General features: G+C 40.1%; 1 protein-coding gene across 1 annotated transcript in view; it reads left to right on the top strand.

Annotated features, from left to right (window-relative positions):
* The window catches only part of LOC129325276 (myosin light chain kinase, smooth muscle-like), a 153,758-nt gene extending 136,928 nt beyond the window's left edge, over positions 1 to 16,830 (top strand). The window contains exons 23-27 of the mRNA XM_054972928.1: positions 9,100 to 9,252; positions 10,538 to 10,661; positions 11,344 to 11,473; positions 13,558 to 13,689; positions 14,344 to 16,830. Of these exons, the coding sequence (XP_054828903.1) occupies positions 9,100 to 9,252; positions 10,538 to 10,661; positions 11,344 to 11,473; positions 13,558 to 13,689; positions 14,344 to 14,591 (787 nt within the window). The 3' untranslated portion in view covers positions 14,592 to 16,830. The remainder of the gene's footprint in view (positions 1 to 9,099; positions 9,253 to 10,537; positions 10,662 to 11,343; positions 11,474 to 13,557; positions 13,690 to 14,343) is intronic.
* Positions 16,831 to 21,633: the final 4,803 nt, after the last annotated feature.

Genomic DNA, 21,633 nt, shown 5'->3' with positions numbered 1-21,633 from the left:
TGTCTTGCCAGGGAAATGCCTGGTTTAAGTAGCTGGAAAAATCTTTCCAGTAAACAGCTTGATGCTAGCTTCAGTCGTAACTTCATAGCTCCAACTCCACATTACTTTCTCCATAGCAGATGCTGTTCGTCTTTGTCACTTTGGCTTTAGCATTGCAGAAAGGAAATTGTTTCCATAATTTGTCAAAATATTTCTCTGTTATTACTTTACATGGCTATTAAATAAAACAGAGATCAGAGTACGGGATCAAGAAGATCTGTGATAAAGACAAAGACATTCTGGAGATAAACTTCGTGAAGTGCCAGCAGCCTCTCTTCCAGAACTCCCTGTTCCTCCCTTTCCCAATTAAAAAAGAAAAGAAACTATAGAGCATAGCTTTCCTTAGAACTGTTTCAAGGCAAAACAACAAACTGTTTTTTTGTATCTTATACTACAGAACACTGTTGAGACTTTTTAGGTCTATGCTCACAATAAACAGAATTTTGTTCTCATGTTTTTAAAATGGAATTCGGAATTTTTGTGCAGTAGCTGTTCTCAAATCACCTGCAGTGCTAACTTCAACTGTTTCAACTCGATGTTTCTAGGTGAGATATTTCCAGGTATGACTTTCAGACTTGGCTTCTTTTTCATAAAGAACATAATCTTAAACTCTTCCTCGAGTTGGAAGAACTAAGATTAAAAGGCACTTCAATAGTCTGATAGGCTTTCCTATGGTTCTGAAGTGTAGAAACTCCCAGACCTGACTTTTTTAGGGAAAATATTTTTATCTACAAATGAAAATGGTCTATTCCCAGAGTTATAATACCCACTTTTCTACCTACAGCCATTTATTCAAAGAATCATCAATAAATCCAAGTAATAACAATCCAGCTGGTCATAGATGTGATAGCATTCAAGTTAAGTCTTCTAGCAAGGACTGCTTCTACGTGGCTTTCATCATCATGTTGCTTTCATCATCACTTCAAATGCAAAGGCATGCACATTGGTGACAGCATTTTCATATATGCTCCAGAGCAACTCTGCATTGGCCATCAGGAGCATGCTGTAAAGAGGCTATTGAATTTGAAATAGATAAGTAGCAATAGTTGTAGTGTTATAGCACAATATTGGCATACAAATAGTATCCCTGCAGCTGACCTGAAGTTTCCCTTCCCTATTCCTTTCCAGGCAGTCAGAACAAAAACTGCCTCTACCTTTATCCTCATAGCTCTGTAATGAAAAGGGCTGTATACTTATTTTTTAAAAATTAAGGTACTAATGTCACAGGCACTAAAATTTCAAACAGAGATAAGTAGCAATAGATCATTGTAACACTATAGGGCAATAGCACTAAATCTGCAAAAAGCCTTGCAGTGGTATAACAGGAAAATAATGTTTTGAAAAACTGGCACCTATGAGGGAGGGGCAGGGGGCTGACAGCGGGATCCCAATGTGGATGGGACTTTCACAGCAGGAAAATGTATACCGTTTCTTCCACACAATGGTCTTTGGCTGCATTCTTTACAAAAAGATCAGAGTAAAGCAAGTTTGGGAAAAAAGCATATTGAGGACAAGAAAACCTGGACAGAGAATAACTAGAGCATGACAATGTGTTGATACTCCAAAAAAAGTGCTCCAGTTTGGAAGCCTATCCACAGAAAAACCTCTATATAGAAGCAGCCACGGTCATGTGTCATTTGAAACCCCTTTTGCATCCAAGCCACAGTATCTGAGGGAGATTGTAATATATAATTATCATTTTCCTTAAATACTGTGTCTAGGATGCAACAGTACCCTGGCACAAACAGAAGACACTTATGTAAATGGAGGGGTCTAATTTCTCCCAATTCTGTCTTTTACTCCCTGCAGCCATTTATTCATTCTTTCATTTATTTAGTGCATTTTTAACCCACCTTTCTCCAAAATCAAAGTCAATGTGGGCTACAATTACTATTACAATACAATACATAATCCATAAAAACTAAACAAACATATACCAGTAAATGTTAAGCAACAGTGTCAAAAGCCCTCCTAAATAATTCCAACATCTACAACCTTAAACTCAACAAGTGGAAGCCTTCTTAACAACCCCAGGGAGGTATTCTATAAAATGGGAGCAACCACTGAAAAGCTCTTTTTCAAAAAGCAGTGGCTGTCCTAACTATCCTACAGGAGGGAATAACCAATAGATGTTAATCTGTAGAGCAGAGCTGTTGCACAGGTGATTTTGCAAGTATGTGAGTCCCAGACCATGAAGGATTTTAAAGGTAACAAAAAGCACCTTGTATTGAACTTGGAAAAAAACAACAAGCAGTAAAGAGATCTCAAAATAGGTGTAATATGTGCAAAGCCCAAGCTAGTAAGGTGGTTGCTATTGTTTTCACCAATTAAAGTTTCTAAATTGTCTTCATGGGCAGCCCCATGTACAGCATGTTACAATAGTCCAGACTTGAGGTGTGGCCTAATTGCTGGGTCCAAGAAGGGGGTAAGCCTCCAAACTAGATGTAGCTAATAGAAGGCACTTTTTATTGCTCTTTCAACTTGTTGTTCAGTCAAACCGCTGAACTACATGAAGCACTAATAGATCTGCCATTGGAGCTTTCCAGTATTTTTTCATTAGAAATAGAACATGTATGAGCCTACCGTTTGGCTCAAGCCTCATGATCCAATCTACCTCCCTCCTCTTTTCTCTCACACATACAAACAAAAACAACTGTTATAATTTAAATGAGGCAAGATAGGGAAAAGATGGATTCCCATTTTCCCCCCATCCGAAGCTAATTAGCGTGCAAGAAGGAGCAGTTTCAGTTGGCTAAACTATACAGAGGAGGACAGATTAACACCCTCTCCCCTGCTTGATTCTAATCTGAATAAGTGCCTCATGCAGCTGTCATTTCTATTAAGAAACATTTAGGAGATCTGATCACGTATTTTCCAGTGTTTTATCTAGTTAGACCCACACTATAATGACCATGAGTGGTCTGCCCCCCTTTCATCCTCTAAAGACGATTACATAGGCAGCAGAGGGCAAAAATGGGGGGGGGGGTGTCTACAGAATGTTGGGATTGTATATCCATGCTCCTTTATTTTCTGAGAATATAAGTAGTCTCCCTGCATTTGTATCACAATGTGTGTGTGTGTGTGTTTTTTTTAAAAGCCCCAACACACTATGAGAGGTCTGAATGGTAAGAGCTGTGAGTTTATATAAAGGAGATAGGCAAGCAGGGCTCAGATACAGCGTCTGCTTTCAAAGAAAATCTGGCTAAACCTTGGAAGATACAAGAGCAGATGCCTCTAAGCAGATCAAGGTGAATTCACTTCACTATTAAGTAATCAGAGTTCCCATATCTTAGGTGTTTGAAGAAAATGTTTCCAATTCAAAGGCAATGTTTCTAGAAAAACATAAGCCCCCAAATCTCTTTCTAGAAATAAAGCTTTGGATGTGATCCTTTGTGAAGATCTTCCATAGTTATAGTCAGTGATGTAGTGGTTAAGGTATCAGACTAGGATCTGGGAAGCACAGGTTCCTATCTCCACTTTGCCATGGAACCTTACCGAGTGACCTTAGGCCAGTCACATACCCTCAACCTAACCTACCTCACAGAGTTGTTGTGAGGATAAAATAGAGAAGAGAAGAGCAATGTAAGCCACTTTGGTCCTCATTTGGTAGAAAGGCAGGGTAGAAATGAAGTAAAATAAAATAAAAACTAGAAGATAAAGAAGTAAAATATGCAGCCCAGTCCACAACACTGGTTACAACTGGTTACAAACTGGTTTCCTGTGAAGTTACACATAGTAGCTTGCAAATGAATGCATTCAGGTAAATTTGTAATTACTTTGCAGATGAATTTATTTATTTATAACGTTTGACAGTTGCCTTTCTACCTTACAGCACTCAGACTACTTACAGCAGACAAAAAAATAAATGAAATACATTAAAAAACCCAATTTAAAATTAGGAATGTGTGATCTGGGATTTTCGATCCAGCTAAATAGCCAGATTTATGCCAGTCCATGCATTAGATCTGGGGAGCTGAGCTCTGTTGCAGGGGTGTGCTATCTGGATCAGCAACCAGTTTAAAAGATGGATTTATTCCAATTTGGCTTAATCTAGTTAAGATGGATTGTATGCCAGAATCCTAGATAGGATCTGGGCACCCGGATTCACTGGGCCAGATTACTTGGCTGTAGGCAGTCGGAACAACGGCATGAACAGCAAGAGGGCAGTGGTGCCGATGGAGACAACTTCTGTGACACTGCAGGGGAGCAGCCTGAGCTCGACAGGGCAGGGGAGGAGGTATCAGGCAGAGTGGATTCCCATCTCATTCTGCACCTTCCTCCTGCCCAAGCTCCCAAATTCTCCATGTTGCTAATTCTGCCAGCTGCCTTTTAAACTCTGCAGCTCAACAAGGTCCCCCGCATCACTGAAGAGATTCTCTCCGGATTCTCTGATTTGACAATGGGATTCTCTGGTTTGACAATAAGCTTGCCAGGGGGGAGGGTAATGTTGACCTAGAGAATCCCAGGCAAGAGCGGGGAGAAGCCATGGAGTTTAAAAGGCTTGGAAATTTTCCTCCATAAGAAACGATGGAGAATGGCTGGGGGCAGCTTGTTCAGGAGCCTTTAGAATTGGACCCCAGGGTTCAGTCATCCTAAATTTTCAGGAGTCTCTAGTGGACAGTCAGGAGTAGGTTCCCTGCAAATTCAGTGGAGAGTGCTTAAGAATACACCCCCAGCCCCCTGGACATTTTCCCCATAGTGAATAATGGCCAGTTAAATCAGGATTCTCTAACCCAGATCAGAGAATTGGACCTGGATTTCAAGAATCCTGTATTTTTTAAAAATATCTGAAACATGGACCTGGATTACCTGGATTTTTTTTCTTGTGCACACCCCTAATCTGCTAGGCTAGATTTATTTGGCCACAGGCAGCCACAGCAGGGGTGGAGCAGCAGTGAGCAAGAGGACAACAGCTTGAAATGGAGAGCAAGCTCCGCGCTGTGATAGGGGAGGGCATGAGGCTGGTGGGGACAGGAGGCAGCAGGCAGAGTGGATTCCCTTTCCATCCCATCATACCCACCCAAGCTCCAAAAGAGCCCTTTAAGCCACCTCTGGCTGCCTTTAAATTCCACAGTTCTAGTGAGCCTTAGTGCCCCTTCGCTTCAGTTTGGGATGTAACCCCTTTTACATTGGGGTTTTCTGGTTTGATGTTGGTCCCCCTCTTTCACATTGGTTCTGTTGGTGTTTGTTGGTTCAGCTCGCAGGGGAGTAACACTTGCATTTATTTGACTGGGGTCACTTTGTTCATGGGCCCACAGAATGGGACTCCAGGGTCCAATCTTCCTGAAACTTGGTGGGTCTTTAGTGGACAGGTAGGAGCATTTTTTTGGTATCCCTGAAACCCAGATTGCCTTTATTTGTTTTTAGTGCAGACCCCTAGTTAAAATCATTATATAAAACTATCAGTAAATAGTAAAATTAACTGAATGCAGTTCTAAAGAAAACTGTCTTCAGCTTCTTGCTAAAGAAGCTGAAGACAGTCACACTTCCCTGGGGAGGTTGTTGTATAGTTGTGGGGACGCCTTCTGAGCATTGTTGGCTGATGGGACAGTCATGAGGACATCTCCCTGTGATCCTAACTCTTGGGCAGGAATGTATGGGAGAAGACCGTCCTCCAGATACCCTAGCCAAAGTCATGCAGGACTTTAAAGGATAGAACCAACACATTGAATTGGGCTCAGGAGTGGACTGGCATCCACTGTAGTTGCGGTAATATCCGGATCGTAAGCTGCCAGGAGTTGGCTCCAGCCAATGATAGCCACAGCATTCTGCACCAGCTGCAGCTTCCAAACACTCTTTGAGGGGAGCCCCACTCTTTGAGGGGAGTGCATGGCAACAATCCAGTTGAGATGTAACTAAGGTTAGATCTGACTGAACCAGGAACAGGTGCAGCTGACACACCAGCCAAAGTTGGGCAAATGCAGTTCCGAGCCACAGCAGCCACCTGGCTTTCTAAGGTGACTGATGTGACCAACAATACTCCCAAGCTGTGGACCTGACTTTTCAAGGGGAGTATAGCCCCGTTCAAGACAGGAGAGATCTTACGTTTCTGGTCAGCCTTCTAACCCAGAGAACCTCTATCTTGTCAGTATTAAGCTTCAGCTTGTTCAACCTAATTCAACCTATTACTGAACTGAAGCACTAGTTCAGAAGATCAACAGCATCCTCAGAATTAGATGGGGAAAATAAGTAGAGCTGGGTATCATCTAAATATTGGTGACACTACAGCCTAAATCTCCTGATGATCTCCCAGTGTTTTCATGTAAATATTAAACAGCATGGGGGATAAAATTGAGCCCTCAATGGCGAAAGGGGAGAGCAGGAGTCTTCCAGCGCCCTTCTGAGACCGATCACCCAGGCAGGACCCAAGTCCACCACAATATGGTGCCCCTTAGTCCCAGAGCTTGAGCGGTGACTCAGAAGGGCACCACGGTCATTGGTATCAAAGGCTGATGAGAGATCCAGCAGGACTAGCAGAGTCACACACCCTTGTCTAGTTCTCAGTAAAGGTCATCAACCATGGGGACTAGCCCAGTCTCTGTTCCAACTTGTAACATCTTACCCAAACACCTTACCCAAAAACAGAAAATTGGAGACTGGCCTGAAGTTCAACATAGGATGGCTTAGGGAGGGTTTTTTCAATGCAGGTCTAATTACTGCCTCCTTGAGCACAGGTGGCACAGGTCCCACTCTCAAGAACACATTTGCCACTCCCGTCACCCACTCAGCCCAGCCACCCTCAGAAGGGCAAGGGTTAAAGAACGCAGGTGGTAAGTGTCACCTCTGCAAGGATCTTGTCCACATCCTTGGGCTCCACAAGTTGAAAAGTATCCATATAAGTCAGACAAGCAGATGTCGGAGGTACATCGTCTGACCAGGCATCTGTGCCAGCATCTTGGTGATTTTGTCTACAAAGCAGATCACAAATTGGTCATAGTGGGCTGTTGTGTGGTAAGAGTCCAGTTCCAAGAGGCTGTGATGTAAAAGTCCCCAAACCGCACAAAACAGCTCAGCTGGGCAATTACATGCAGATTCAGTGGTGGTGGAGAAATACGGCCTTTTTGCCGCCATCACCACCTTGGAATAGGCTTTAATATGGGATTATGCTGTGTTTAATCAGCCTTGCTCTGAGTTTTCTGTCAGCAGCACTCGAGCCATCATCCCTTTTGTTTCATCACCTGTAGTTCCCCCAGGAACCAAGGGGGCTGCTTGGTTCTGTCCAGGGGAGAGGACACTTGGGGTGATTGTGTCAACAGCCCAAGCCATTTCCATACTCCAGAGAGCAGTCTGGACCTTGAGAGAATTGTCAGCAGCCAAGGTGGAGAAATCCCCAAGTGCAGACAAGAAGCCATCAGGATCCATCAGGTACCCGGGGCAGACTCTCTTAATGGGTCCACCACCCGTGCAGAGAGAAGAGGAAGCATTGAGTCTAAACTTTATCAGGTAGTCCATGAGAAAAGAACAGGCTTTAACACCTGCACCCCCAGATCACCCTCTCCCTCGGTATAATAGATCAAATTAAGTTCTGTTCTATTGTGTAACGACTACAAGCCTAGAAGACAGAACCGTTTTTTATTATTTTATTTTGCATATCTCTTAACTAATTTTAGTGACTTTTGTTAATAAATAATAATAATAATAATAATCTACTGTCTACCTCAAGTAATTGCAAGTTTAATTGCATTAGTGATCATTATTTTCTACCTAGTTGAGCTGAAAGAAAATATAGCTACTTTACATTCTACCTAGCAAAATATTCTATGTAATTGAAAAACATGCATGCTTTCTTCAACAATAGCTTATGTTGATGAAAAAGCATTGCATTTCACATTCTCTGAAACCAGAAAGTCAACTCCATATGAAGCCACCTGTTACAGGCAGCCATTTAATCAGGTTTGTATCATTGCAAGTTATAAAGTCAGTATTGAGCTGGTTTCATCTTGGAAGAACATCAATCCTAAAATTATTTTGAGATCTCACAGTAATGGTATCCATTGATTTTATTGTGCTTGACATTATGATTTTCTTTTGTGAGGGGTGTGAAAAAGGAATAATGTTAAAACAGGGATGAAAGGTTCATATATGGTATGAAACGTGGATTTTTTTCTTTGTTCAGAATACTGTTCCAGGTTTTTGGTTCCCTCTAGTGGCAGAATAATATTACTGTTTTTGTTCACAGTTTGACAAAAGCTTGAAACCAACATAGATTCTGAAGAATACTTCTCACATTATTTCTTTTCTTACATCCTATAGAAAACTTTAGGCTCCCTAAATATTGCATCTTATATCCCAGTCCTGAAAAAGATTCATACTGATTCCAGAACATTACCTTGTCATAACGGGTATTCAGTGATCAGTCCATCCATTTAGTTGGGACTCTGTCTTTGGCTACCTTCACACAAAGACATTATCCTATTTTGAATTAGTTTCAGCACTGAAAGTTGTAAAAGAGGTGGAATTTGTTTCATGTGGGACACTTTCAGACAGATTCTTTGAACTGTTTGGTTTGGATTTTGAATTTCAGATGGTGCCATGTTTTTCTGCGCTGCCTTGTTACTGTTGTTGTTGTTACTCTCTGTCAGTGTTGCACTATCTTGATATATTGTTATATCAAAAACCTACATCAATTAAAAACAAAAAAACATAGAAATGAGCAGGAAAAATAAAGTAGCTGTTTACAGACAGTTCATATAGCATCTCCCACAACTCAGAAACACAACCACACAACAAAACCTGAAGAAAACCATTTTCACAAAAGAAGGACCAAGCCTTCATTAAACCAGGACAACACGTGCTTTAGGACATCTGCTATGAAAAAAATAAACTGTTTGCTATCAGAATCAGCAATGTTTAAAGAGTGTGCCTGTTTGAAAAGCAACCCCCTTGTTCTCCATCAGATACCAAAATAGATTAAAGAGCCCATCTGAAAATGATTTTTATCTCAGTAATGCATACAGCTTTTAGATGTATACATTTTAAAACAACATATTATTCACCAGAGTGTATTAACTCTTGCTGCTTTGGAAATCTACCCTCTTAACAACGTATTTTAATTCTTAGGGTCAGTGGACTCTCTCCTTTTATGGGTGACAACGACAATGAAACCTTAGCCAATGTTACTTCTGCCACTTGGGATTTTGATGATGAAGCTTTTGATGAAATCTCAGAAGATGCCAAGGACTTCATCAGCAACCTTCTAAAGAAAGACATGAAGTAAAGATGACTTTATATTCATTCAGTGTGCTACATATTGCTGTTATGAATGCATGGCACTTATCCACCTACTAGGATGACCTCTTATGAAGAAGTACTTCTCTCCATTTCCACAAGTCTCATTATTATAACAATGTAGATATATACAGATCTGTATATACCTACACTGTGTGGACATTTAAGTTAATGCATACCAACTTGGTAGAAAAGCCACACTTCTGTGATTGCCTGTTCTTTCCTCTTGATCACTCAGAACAAGCAGTGATTCAAAAAGCAAAATTTGTTGCATATATAGTTTTGGGAATAAGTGTGATATCACACAATTAATAAATTTCTGCCCCAAATCATGCAGAGCTGGAGTGGAAGCTGGTTCCTGACATATTCATAGCTACTATGATACCATAGTTTAAAATAAAGCAATAGTAGCTTTAAGTTGCTTACATAAATACTGTAATCCATGTTCACTACCACAGAAGTTACTGAAAGAGTTGAGTTTGTCTGTAGGACTATGTTGTAGGAAATTTAATGGCCATGGCTGTTCTGTCAGCAAAGGAACACCTTATTGGTCTATGTAATTCAGTCACTTTGTTTTGCTAATTTGCTAATATACTAGAAAACAAATTTGCAATTTGTTTTCTAGTATATTAGGACAAAATTTAAGAAAAATGATGTTTCAACATTTTTGTGTGATTTTAGTGTGGCATAGACCTTCTTATGATAGACAAGCAGATAGATACTCCACTCATGGGAATTGCTGATCCCAGTATGCTATACAAGTGTATTGGGTAGCCAGCCACCAAGCTAAATTTAGTTTTACTTCCATATGTTCTGTGGATTAGCAGGTTAGGATAAAATGAAGAGTAGTGATTTGCATTGCATTGGTCTTTCCTGTCAAATGCCAGTTCGTTTTGTTTTTGATCAAAAGATACTCAGCTTCAAGGCTGAATGAGAGTCATTAATCCCGCCTGAGACTGGGGTTTATTCTATACCTCTGACTCAAGTTCTGATAAGGCTTCAGCAGCCTGGGATAGGAAAAGGTAAGCAGCCAGACAGTAACACGAGTGGCAAAATCCGTGGGTAGTTCTAGTTTGCAATGTTTTACTTAAGAAAAAATTGATGGATTTTTTTCATAAAACCAGCCTTCCTTCTTTATGCCCAGTATTGAGAGAAGTGCCTCAGTTTGCAGCCATATATAGGCTGCTTTTTTCCATTGTACCCTTAGAGAAACAGGTAGAATTCTGTTCTGTAAATATTGCAGTCCTAACTGTTTCCTCTAAACTCATAGGGACCGCTTAGATTGTACACAATGCCTTCAGCATCCTTGGCTGCAAAAAGATACCAAACACATGGAAGCTAAAAAATTGTCCAAAGATAGGATGAAAAAGTACATGGCTAGAAGAAAATGGCAGGTAAGTAAATGTGCTACAGATCCCCGCTATTGTTGTTCTTGTTCATGATTGTAGAAATACTATGAGAATCAAAGGCTCTTTAGTTGCAAAGAAGAGAAGAGTTTGTGGCTTGGTAGAAGAGCGTCTGCTTTGCATGCAGAAAGCCCCAGGTTCAGTCCCCTGCATTTCAAAGAACCAGGCAATAGGTGGTGTGAAAAACCTCTGCCTGAGACCCCCGTAGAGCTGCTGCCAGTCTGAGTAGACAAGATGGACCTTGATGGATCAAATTAGTAGAGGGCAGCTTCTGGTTCTTTTTTTTGCAGGTCAATTGTTGTAGATAAGAAACACAGACTCACTTAGTTCATGTTTTGCAAAATAGTTATATTCTTGTTGGGTTTGGCACCTGTGTAAAAGATTTCCAGACTTAATATTGGAAACAACATGGGAGATCATACACTTGGTCATCACCGTGGGCAAATGAATAATTGTGAACCCCTAAGCTTCGGAAATCCTCATTGGGACGTTATCCTGGCATCTACATTTCCCCCCATGTCTAGAACCTGTTTTATAGCACCAGCAGCTGGGCCCGTAGCCTGAAATGATTGTGTCATTTCTCAGTTGGTCCGCTTTTTAACTTACAAACATTCACGAAATGAGGAATTGAAAGAATGGATTCACCAGACCCTTCTGTATTATATTGCAGAAAACAGGCAATGCAGTCCGTGCCATAGGAAGACTGTCCTCTATGGCAATGATTTCTGGCCTAAGCGGAAGGAAGTCCTCTTCAAGCTCACCAACCAGTCCCGTTAATGCAGAAAAGATAGAAGCTGAAGGTATGAGCATTCTGATGCTTTCTAGAAATTCCACATTTTCAATTCTCTGTACTTAATGGCCTGCCCTATAGCTGTTGAGCAAATAGAAACACAAGGGAAAGAATGCAGTAGGTGCTCTTTAAGTCAAACTTAATGTATCCCGATTTGAGCTTCTGCTTGTCCAAGGTCTTAGCAAACCAAGTTCCAGGCATTATAATGCATAGGAAGGAAAGCACTTGTGTTTCACAAGATCTTGTGCAAGCAGAACTGTGCTAAGTCCATTTATGTTTACACTTGTACAACATTCATGCAATACCAGTGTTTACATTTTTACCTAATTTTATTTTTTCAGACCTTGGTTTAAACAAATTTGTTATTAAAGCAGTTCATTTTAAGTTACTCAGTTCATTTTTGTTCCCATTTGTTTTAACAGGAAATATATTTCTTGATGCAATTTTTTTTACCCAATTGATTGAGATGAAATTCTCAAGGATTGTATTCCAAAGGGTCAGTCCACTCCTTAATTTTTCCACATGGAAGCCTGCTTCTACATAGCAGTGCTCCATACGTAACTGGCTGTTAGGTTCAACACAGCTTGATCTGTAACTTCTCCTGAATGTAAAGAAAGTTATCATACCATGTATTTGGAGCAGTCCATTTCTTACATGTAAATCCTCTATATGACTAGGAAGATACACCAAGCCAAAGCAAGCTGAGATAGACAACCAGGTCATTGCTAGAGATGTAAAATTTCTAGAAATTTAGAAGCCATGGGGGATGACACCTGTTCCATTTTAAAAATAGAAATTTGAGGGAAAATTGAAATATATGCACTACTTACTGTCCCATCAAACCTAAATGAATTTTACTGCTTTAACAACATAAAATGCATTCTTTGTAACTTAGAAAATTGCAGTGTTTCACATATTTATGGAATTTAAAAGTTATAAATGCCTTAGTTTCTGCAATCAAAATTGCAAACATACCCGGCACTTGAGAGAGAACTGCAGGCTGACTCACCCTATGCTACGTTAGCACAGTGTATCTTAATTTCTGCCGTCTGAAAAGTACAAAAATACTAATTAAACAGAAAACACAAGCTTTGTGATAAATAATATAAAATATATTATTTATATATTTATATTATAAAATATAATATTTGGTTAGAAAAAGAATCACACACTCTCAATAAATCCAATAGCAAACTTTATAATACAGAAGCATTGAACTATTCAGTAGTGTATTATCAGCATACACATCATTTTAATTATATACAGAATTAGTCTCATTTAAAAATAGAAGTATCAGTACATCAGGTCTCTAATCAGAATCAGTTTCTGAAACGTCTGGTTCTTAGCCTTTGTTTTTATCTTCATGCAGCTATTTGGAAAACTTGAGGTTTGCATGAATGGAAACAAGCTTCTCTAGTCTTTTTCACTAGGTGTAAAAATGCATCTTGGATTTAAGAGCTGTATATGTCTACAGCATGCCCACTTCATCTGTAAAAGCATTTCACTCATTCTAGACAAGAAAATATTTCATAGTTTTTTTTTTCAGTACTCCCAAAAACTTCCAATGTTTCTATCAGAAAAAAAATGGGGAATTTTTCTTTCTTTTTTTTTAAATAGGCCATCACACCTCTAGTTATGGCAAGTCATCCTGTGCATATAAGCCCAGGCTGTAATATTTTCAACACCTAGAATGCATGTGAAGTGATAGGAACCCCCAAAATCCATCAGATAAGATTAGTTTAAAAGACTTTCATAGTATCTCCTGCCTTATGCCATTTGGTGTGGAATCAGTACACTTTTAATGTTTATGGCATACTCTTACTTTTTGAGAGCACCCAAAGTGACCAGGAGCAGATATAAGCCATTCCAGTTGCACTGGATAGCAAAGACTAGATAGAGTAAGTAATGAATAGAAAGCAGTACTGTGGTTTGAAGCTGGTCAGAATGCTGCTGTCTGCCTTCTTGACTAGTACATGAAAGTTGGAACATAGTAGGTAGAACAGCTGCACAGTCTATGAATTTCTGTAGAATTACTGTGGTTACAAGAAAAATTTCCTCTAGAAGATTTAACAGATCTTTGTTCACTTCCTGTAGATGAAGCTGCTAACACTCTCCTGGAAGCAGTTGATGAAGAAAGGCCCCATATGAAGCCATATTTCTCTAAAACAATTCAGGATATAGAAGTTGTAGAAGGCAGTGCTGCTAGGTTTGACTGCAAAATTGAAGGTACCTTTCAGCTGCTCACACAACATATTCTTTTTTGTTTGCCTTCTTGAGTTATTTTCAATCTTTATCATCTTGTCTTCCTCTTACCTATTCACTCAGAAGACACATTTCAGTGAGACATTTCTTGTTGAGCCACTAGATGGTGCTCCATTTTAAAAGCTAACTTCACCCAAGTTACTAGAAGCAGAGAATTCTACATGGAATCCACAGGAATTTCACTGCCCTTATTTGGGAGACCATGTGCGAAACCAAAAGATGTGCTGAATCACAGAACGGTCTAATGGAAAGTGGCATGGCACTCTGCAGACTGTTGGGGGACCAGCAGAATCACTAGACCCACACATGTAGGCTAATTGCTATTAATATTGCGAAATAAACACAACCAAATCCCATGGAAAATTCTTTTGTAGCCATAACATTAATCTGTTTAAAACCACACATAGTTTGTTTGTATTTCATAACTTTTTCCAGTATACTGCTACCATAAAAAACCTATTAACACGTATTTTCTTGAGTATCGTTCACTATGGTGCAAACAGATAAACATGTGATAGGCATATCCATAGTATAAAGAGAACACTAAATTTTTAAAGGACAGACACTCTGAAATGATTTAAGTAGACTGACTTACAACTCCTGCTTTTCTTTTCCCAGGCTATCCTGACCCTGAGGTGATTTGGTACAAAGATGACCAATCTATCAAAGAGTCCCGGCACTTCCAGATAGACTATGATGAAGATGGAAACTGCTCTTTAACTATTTCAGAAGTTTGTGGGGATGATGATGCCAAATACACCTGCAAGGCAGTCAACAGCCTTGGGGAAGTCACCTGTACTGCAGAGCTCCTTGTAGAAACAATGGGGAAGGAAGGGGAAGAAGAGGAGGAAGAGGAAGAAGAATAAAAGAAAATTGAATGGGACATTTGAAAAATCACCTGGTAAAAGACTTTCTCCAAGGCTCACACAGTGTGGCATTAGGTCATGGGTTTTTGGTTTGTCTTCCATCAGCACAATCAGCTGATACCTGTTTGTTTTTATTTATGGGCATTAACTTGAATTAGCAAGCACTTTAGGTGGCTGTTGTGCTTGGATTTAGTTTAAGTTAAAGCATCAATTGCATAGCCCAAACTATGAGCATGAACACACCATATGGAAACCTAATATACAATTTTAACCTGTCAACAACAACTTTACAGAGCTCACTGATCAGGTGAGATGGAATGAACAGCTGTACTAATTGTTCCATTAACCAATATAAGCATGAAGAACTTGCAGCACCTGCAGTCCTCCTAAAACACCTGCTTATTATGCAAGTCTCATTGACATTTGGTGAAATCAGTGGAGATAGTATGAATGCAAGAGTTTGAGAACACGGGGCACAGTCCATCAGAAAGTTCTCCAGTAAAGGTCCCACTGGCAAGAACATGAGTTGCCATGAGCACCTTAGCTGCTTTGCACAAAAACCTCCTGGCCAATTGTGTCTTTGGAATCGTATTTGTTGAGCAGCAAGTACCTTATCTTGTTATACCATCCAATAGCATGTTCATGATAGATTTTCAAGTGAATACTTTTCCTCCATCTGCTTGCCATTTTCATATTTACCACATTCTTTTTCTTAGTTTTCCCTGTGAACATTATGACTTGTAGATTTAAACCGGAGTACCTAGGTTTAAGCTAATATGGTTATCATTGGACTAAAAGTGAAGAATTTGACTTAAAACTAAGTATTCCATCTTGACTAATTTGAGGCTCATAATCTAAAAGTAGTTGCTTTTTTCTCTTAGCTCGGCAGTGAATTTTCCCTTCTGCTCTTTCATCAATTGAGTCTTATAAGGTTTTTTTACTCATATTCATTTTTGCCTGTGGAAGCAATAGGGAAAAACCTTTCTGTTACTTAGCGCACACATAATTTTGCAAACTACTGAAAATCTGAAATGTACACCATTTTGGATGTGACAGTCTGAATCCTGGGCACGTTGGTGGTCTCTCACATCCTGACTGCCTCATCGCTGGCTTTCACTCCTCTCAGCTACTGCAGACAGAAATGGCCATGAAATTCTTCCTTAATCTGCCATGCCTGATTACTGATTCTTCTTCCTTCCTGGGAAACAAAGCTTGAATGTGGAAAGTAAGCTTTGTAACTTTGCTTGTCAGAATAAAAGGGGATCATTTCAAATATGTTTCTGTTTCACAACATACTGTTATGCCTCATTGATGGTTGTGTGCCTGTGAGCTACAGCTCAGGTTTAAAACCTAATTATTTGGCTATTACATATATTTATCTCAGCTGATGATTAGCTGGAAACTGGAATAGCCAAGAAAAGGGAGCATATATTAGGAGTTCTGCATTTTCCAAGGAGCCAGTGTTTAATGCCTTTAAAGAAATTTTTAAAGCATAATCAGTGGTGAAAGTTAAACTCTTCCCAACACTGATTAACACATTCAGATTTATGAATTGCTTTTGTTTCACAATTAGCAGCAGTTCAGAGGCCGTAAAACATTATGCATAGTCAAATGACAGTATACTATCTCTGCATTGTTTCAGTTGTGTGGCTTTTTCCACTTTGTGTGTAAACTACAAAAATTTTGATTTTAATGTTTGACCTTTTTGAAGAACGCACACAACAAAGCTTTAGCTCCTCACGAGGGGAAATATAAGTGTACTTTAATACAGATTTATACAGTATCATCTTTAGATTGGTTTATGTTTCATAATCTTATGTGTTCTATATTCTATATTATTTGCTCATCTGCCTGTTTGAAAAGAGAAATTCAAAAGTCAATGTATGAGGCTTGCTCACAATTGCTGTGGGATTTTATAACTGCTTTTGCTGTTTCTTGCTAGATTGAGGTTACCAGCATATCTTCTCCTTCCTAAGCAGATAATGAACTTTTGTTAAAGTAAAACACAACTAAGTGGCCACAGATTCTGATAAGAAAATGTTTTAGTATGATTTAGTGCATACAGAGCATTTTCATGCATGTTTTAAATGTGTTAAGAAAATGATGGGGTGTATTTTTTTGTATACCTTAATTAAAAATATTCTGGTTTCTTGAACCATAAGAATTACAAGATACGAGAACACTACAGCTGTAGTTACTCACAATTTCTCAATAAAAAAAATACCACAAAGCATGGTAACGCAGTCTCCAGTTTGTCCACTCCTATATGGCAATTTAGTTCTTGCCGCATTCTGTTATTACGTAGCATGACTGCAACCACAGATTACACCATGTTCATTGCTACGGTGAGAAAGTTGATTAGCTCGCAGCATTTTCCCACCTACAGATTCACCCTTTTCTCTTTCTCAACATCAGAAGGTAAGGTAAGATAGGTTGTATAACACCACTTTACATCTTTTTCTACCCAAAGAAATCTCCAGCTGCTTTTAGGTGCTACCTGCGAATATGCTTTATTGTAATTGACTTATCTCAGTAGTCTTTCTAATGCATAGGTGCAAGCAACAGATGGCACCTGATTTGTCATAACATGTCAGCATCTTATCATCATGCTGGCTTTGTAAAGCCAATTACATTGTGTATGGTTGTCTTTCAGATAATTTCTGAAGCCACTTGAAAAACCAGCTCTGAAGCAAGACGCTTTGTGGTGGGAAACCCAGATGGTACAAAGTGGGTGAGAACATTCAGTGGCCAAAATATTTATCCACAATCCCACATTATTTTTTTATGCCACCCTTCCTCTGAAGTGCAATGTGCAATGCACTGGCAAAGACAGCTAGCAAAATATACCACGCTCATTGCTGTGTGTAAGTGTGGTGTTTGGTACTGCATATTTGTATGAAGGAACACAAGAATTTGCCAAGTAGGCTCATACCCATTCATGAATGTTTCTCATGTGAGCCTGGTGCTGCTTACAGTAAAGTGAAAATTAACCAGGACTCCTCTACCTTTCTATGTTGCTGGAATGGCTGGATCCTAAATGAGAGTGCTTATTGAATGAGATAAAGGGTTGTTTGAAACTGTTAACATAAATATTGACTATGTGCAGTCTCAAGACTGGAACATGATATTAAAGCACTGTATATTTCTGCAGAGAGATAAAATAGGAGACATTGCTAAAGTTTGGGAACAGACATACGAGACAGTGATGGTGGATTAGGGAGATGCTACTGCAGATAACCAGATGACAGGACCAAGTTTATCTGAAGTTGGTGAAAGGAAACCAGTGTTTCTAGCATGAGGATTATTTGCCCTTGGATTAAAGATCATCACGGTGTGGATGGTAAAGCAGGAACAGAAACTCATCAGGATTATGCATGAGTTGAAATATACAGAACAGTAGATGAAATTGTTTCTTATCATTTTGCTTGTATAGTAACAAGGAAATGAGACCTATCAACCAATTTTTACTGTACAGGTGAAGTTGATACTGACTCTGGGTAGAAGTCGCCCGTTTTTTAGGTTGATTTTCCTGTCTTCATCTTTTAAAATGTTCTCAAAACTTTGTCAGCCCTCTATCAACTTCACCTGTATAGTAAAAATTGCAAAAAATTCAGCTATGTGCTTTTTTGATCAAAGCAAAGTGCAGCCAGGCCCCCACTGAAAATTTTGCAATTTGCAAACTCGTTGAAGCAACGTGACTAAATTTGACCTGCAAAATACCTCATATTTAAAGTCCAGTATGCCAATAAGGGGGCAGGGTCTAGGCAGGGCTGGGTTAAGGACACGCTGAAGCCTTAACTATATCATGTAAGGGGCTCCATAGCATTTACAGAAAGTGCTAATTCAGTAATTTTTATAGGGGCCCTCATAATCCAAGGCGCAAAACTATTCCAGCTCTGAGTCTAGGGAAAAAATATTCTGGATGCCTGATCATACTGAGTGTTCATGATTCTGAGCAAGTGTGTGATTTTGCTTTCATCTAGGGTTTAGTAATAACTCTGTGCTTATATACTACTCTTCTAGACAGATTAGTGCCCACTCAGAATGGTGAACATAAGTCATATTATCCCCACAGTACTGCTGGGGAGCTGAGGCTGAGAGGAATGGCTTATCAAAGGCCACCTGCTGAGCTCATGGCAGACTCACAGCCCTACCACTTAACCACTACACAAGATGCCTCAGCACATGTTCATCAAGTGCAGGGAGACGCAACGTTAGCTGGAAAGTGTAGTTTTAAAAAACCGAGCTGGTGGAGATTGTGCCTCAAGAGGGTTTGCATCTTTGTTTCCCCAAAGGCTCTGTCCATTTCACTTCTCCAATTTAAAACTGAAATCACAACCAGAGGGCAGCAAAGAGTGGAAATGGGCTGGAGCTGCCTTCCAGAGCCAGGCTTGGACCTGAAGAGGTTATAATGGGCTGAAGTTTCCCTTCTGGCATTTCACAGCCCCTTCACACAGCTCCAGTATATAGCAAATCCTTTGGCCTGCCACCAGCTGTCTTTTTAAACTACCCTTCCTGGCTAACATTGCATCTCGTGTTCTTCATGTGTCAGATGTCTCATGTAGAGAGAGAGACTGCTACAGCAGTTTAGGGTTCCAACAACCTGGAGAACAACCTGCCCCATCTCTTTTTAAAATAGGCTTAATTTTGTGTTATTACCAGGTGATGTCATCTTTGGAGGCCCTGCTTTGGGTGCACTCACCATCTGAAGCTGAGTGGGTGGCAACCTGGGAAAGGTCCTTCCAGGGGAAATCAAAATTATGGAATTCTCTCCCCAGGGAGATTCATCTCCTCCCTTCTATCATTGTTTTCTACCAAGGGGTGAAACCGTTTTAAAAATGTGTCTGGCATTCCCTGATTCTCATTGACCCTCCCATTCATGTGTATATTTGTTCTGTTTTGTTTTTCATTGTTTTTATATATGGGGTTGTAATCTTTTAAAATGTTTTTATTCAGCCTCTTTGGTGGAAAGGACACTTTAAAATGTTTTAAATAAATAAAAAGTAATTAAAGCCACCTTGAAGACCAACTGGTGGAAGACTGAGCTAAAATGTTCATAAATAGCTAATCAAGATGCGTATTTAGAAATGCTCTTTCACAGCTCATTCCTCAGAAGTCCCATTGAAATTGCAAATATCTTTACTGATGAAATATGTTTGTGTCCAGCTGACTTATGGCAACTCCAAGGGGCTTTCAAGGCAAGAGATACTTAGAAGTGGTGAACTTCCTTGGTTGTCTTCCAGGTACTAAGCAGAGCCAACCCCGCTTATACAAACATACAGTTCCTACAGTTTTATTTATATCCTTAAAGGGTAAAGGTAGTCCCGTTCAAGCACTAAGTCATTACTGACCCATGAGGGGACGTCGCATCACGACGTTTTCTTGGCAGACTTTATACTGCAGTTTACCCCTCTGCACCACAGGGTCCTTTATTTATATCCTTATGCCCAGTTTTTCTCCCCAGTGGGGACCCAAAGTGGCTTATAACATTTTTCTCCGCTCCTCCATTTTGACCTCACAGCAACAATCCTGTGAGATAGGTTGGGCAGAAAATGACTGACACCAGGGCTTTTTTCAGCTGGAACGTGGTGGAACGGAGTTCTGGAACCTCTTGAAAATGGTCACATGGCTGGTGGCCGCACCCCGATCTCCAGACAGAGGGGAGTTTAGATTGCCCTTCGCACCGCTGGCACTGGCGCGGAGGGCAATCTAAACTCCCCTCTGTCTGGAGATCAGGGGGCGGGGCCACCAGCCACGTAACTATTTTCTCCGAGGGCAACCCACTGAGTTCCACCACCTCTTTTTACAGAAAAAAAAGCCCTGACTGACACAAGATCACTCAGTGAACTAGCCTGTCAGAGCAGGAATCTGAAGCTGGCTTTCCAAGACCAGTACTCTAAGCACTGCACCACACCATTCGTTCAGTACTGTCTATCTAAATAGTAATAGCTCTCCTGGCACTCAAGCAGAGAAAAGTCTTTCTACCTCCTGAAGACTTTTAACTGGAAATGCCAGAGCCTGAAGCTGGGACCTTCTGCACACAAAGTATGTACCAGGGGTGGCCAAACTGCAGCTCGGGAGCCATATGTAGCTCTTCTAGACATATTGTGCAGCTCCCAGAGGTCTCTGAGCATCGCCGTGGCCATACGTTTTATTTTAGTCTAGTTTATTTCCCTCCCTCCCTTCATTTCCATGTCTTTCCCTCTCTTTTCCATTTTTCCTTCCTTCCTTCCTTCCTTCCTTCCTTCCTAACATATTTTCAATAAAAATGTTGGGGCTGCCAGGTCTGACTCAAAAACATCTGGGGACTTTGGAGGTGAAACCTAGCACAGATGTGATGTGACTTGTGATATCACTTCCAAGTCAAAGGTCAGGTGATGGCTCTTCCTAAGCTCCACCCCTTCCAATGATGTCACTTCCAACATACTGCACCAAAACCCTGCCCTTTTCTGTGATGTCACTTTCAATGTATCATGTCTTGCTCTCAAACATCTGACGTTTATTCTATGTGGCTCTTGCATTAAGCAAGTTTGGCCACCCCTGGTATATACTCTTAGTGAGCTATAGGTCACAAAACCACCAATATAATACTGGTGAAGCAACCAGCAAACACTAGAGCTATGCAAATTATCATGTTAGGAGTGCAATACCAATATGCTGTTGGTATTTAAAAGGACCTGGTAGTTTGGTATCAGAAACATATATGATTAACTCTCGTTTTTTATTTTTGCTGCTCTATCATATAGCAGCAAAAATGTCTACAATTCCCAGAATGGCACAAATACAATGGGATACCATCTATACCTCTTGCAGTCTTTGAACCCAACAGAAGACAAGTCAATAAAGAACATCATGGCCTGAATGATTCTCCTCCACTCTTTGTTTTTAACAATCAGCGCAAGAGTTTGTCATAACTAAAATCTGCACCCTATGCTAAGTTATTTTGATTGGTTTTCCATTTAATAACATGTATTTTTAATTGCAGAATATAAAGGTTGTTGCATTAACATGCACGGGGCATCTTATTGGGTGACCAATCATA

This window comes from Eublepharis macularius, chromosome 2 (genome assembly GCF_028583425.1).
Source record: "Eublepharis macularius isolate TG4126 chromosome 2, MPM_Emac_v1.0, whole genome shotgun sequence".
NCBI lineage: Eukaryota > Metazoa > Chordata > Lepidosauria > Squamata > Eublepharidae > Eublepharis > Eublepharis macularius.
This window is presented reverse-complemented; position numbering and strand designations above follow the sequence as displayed.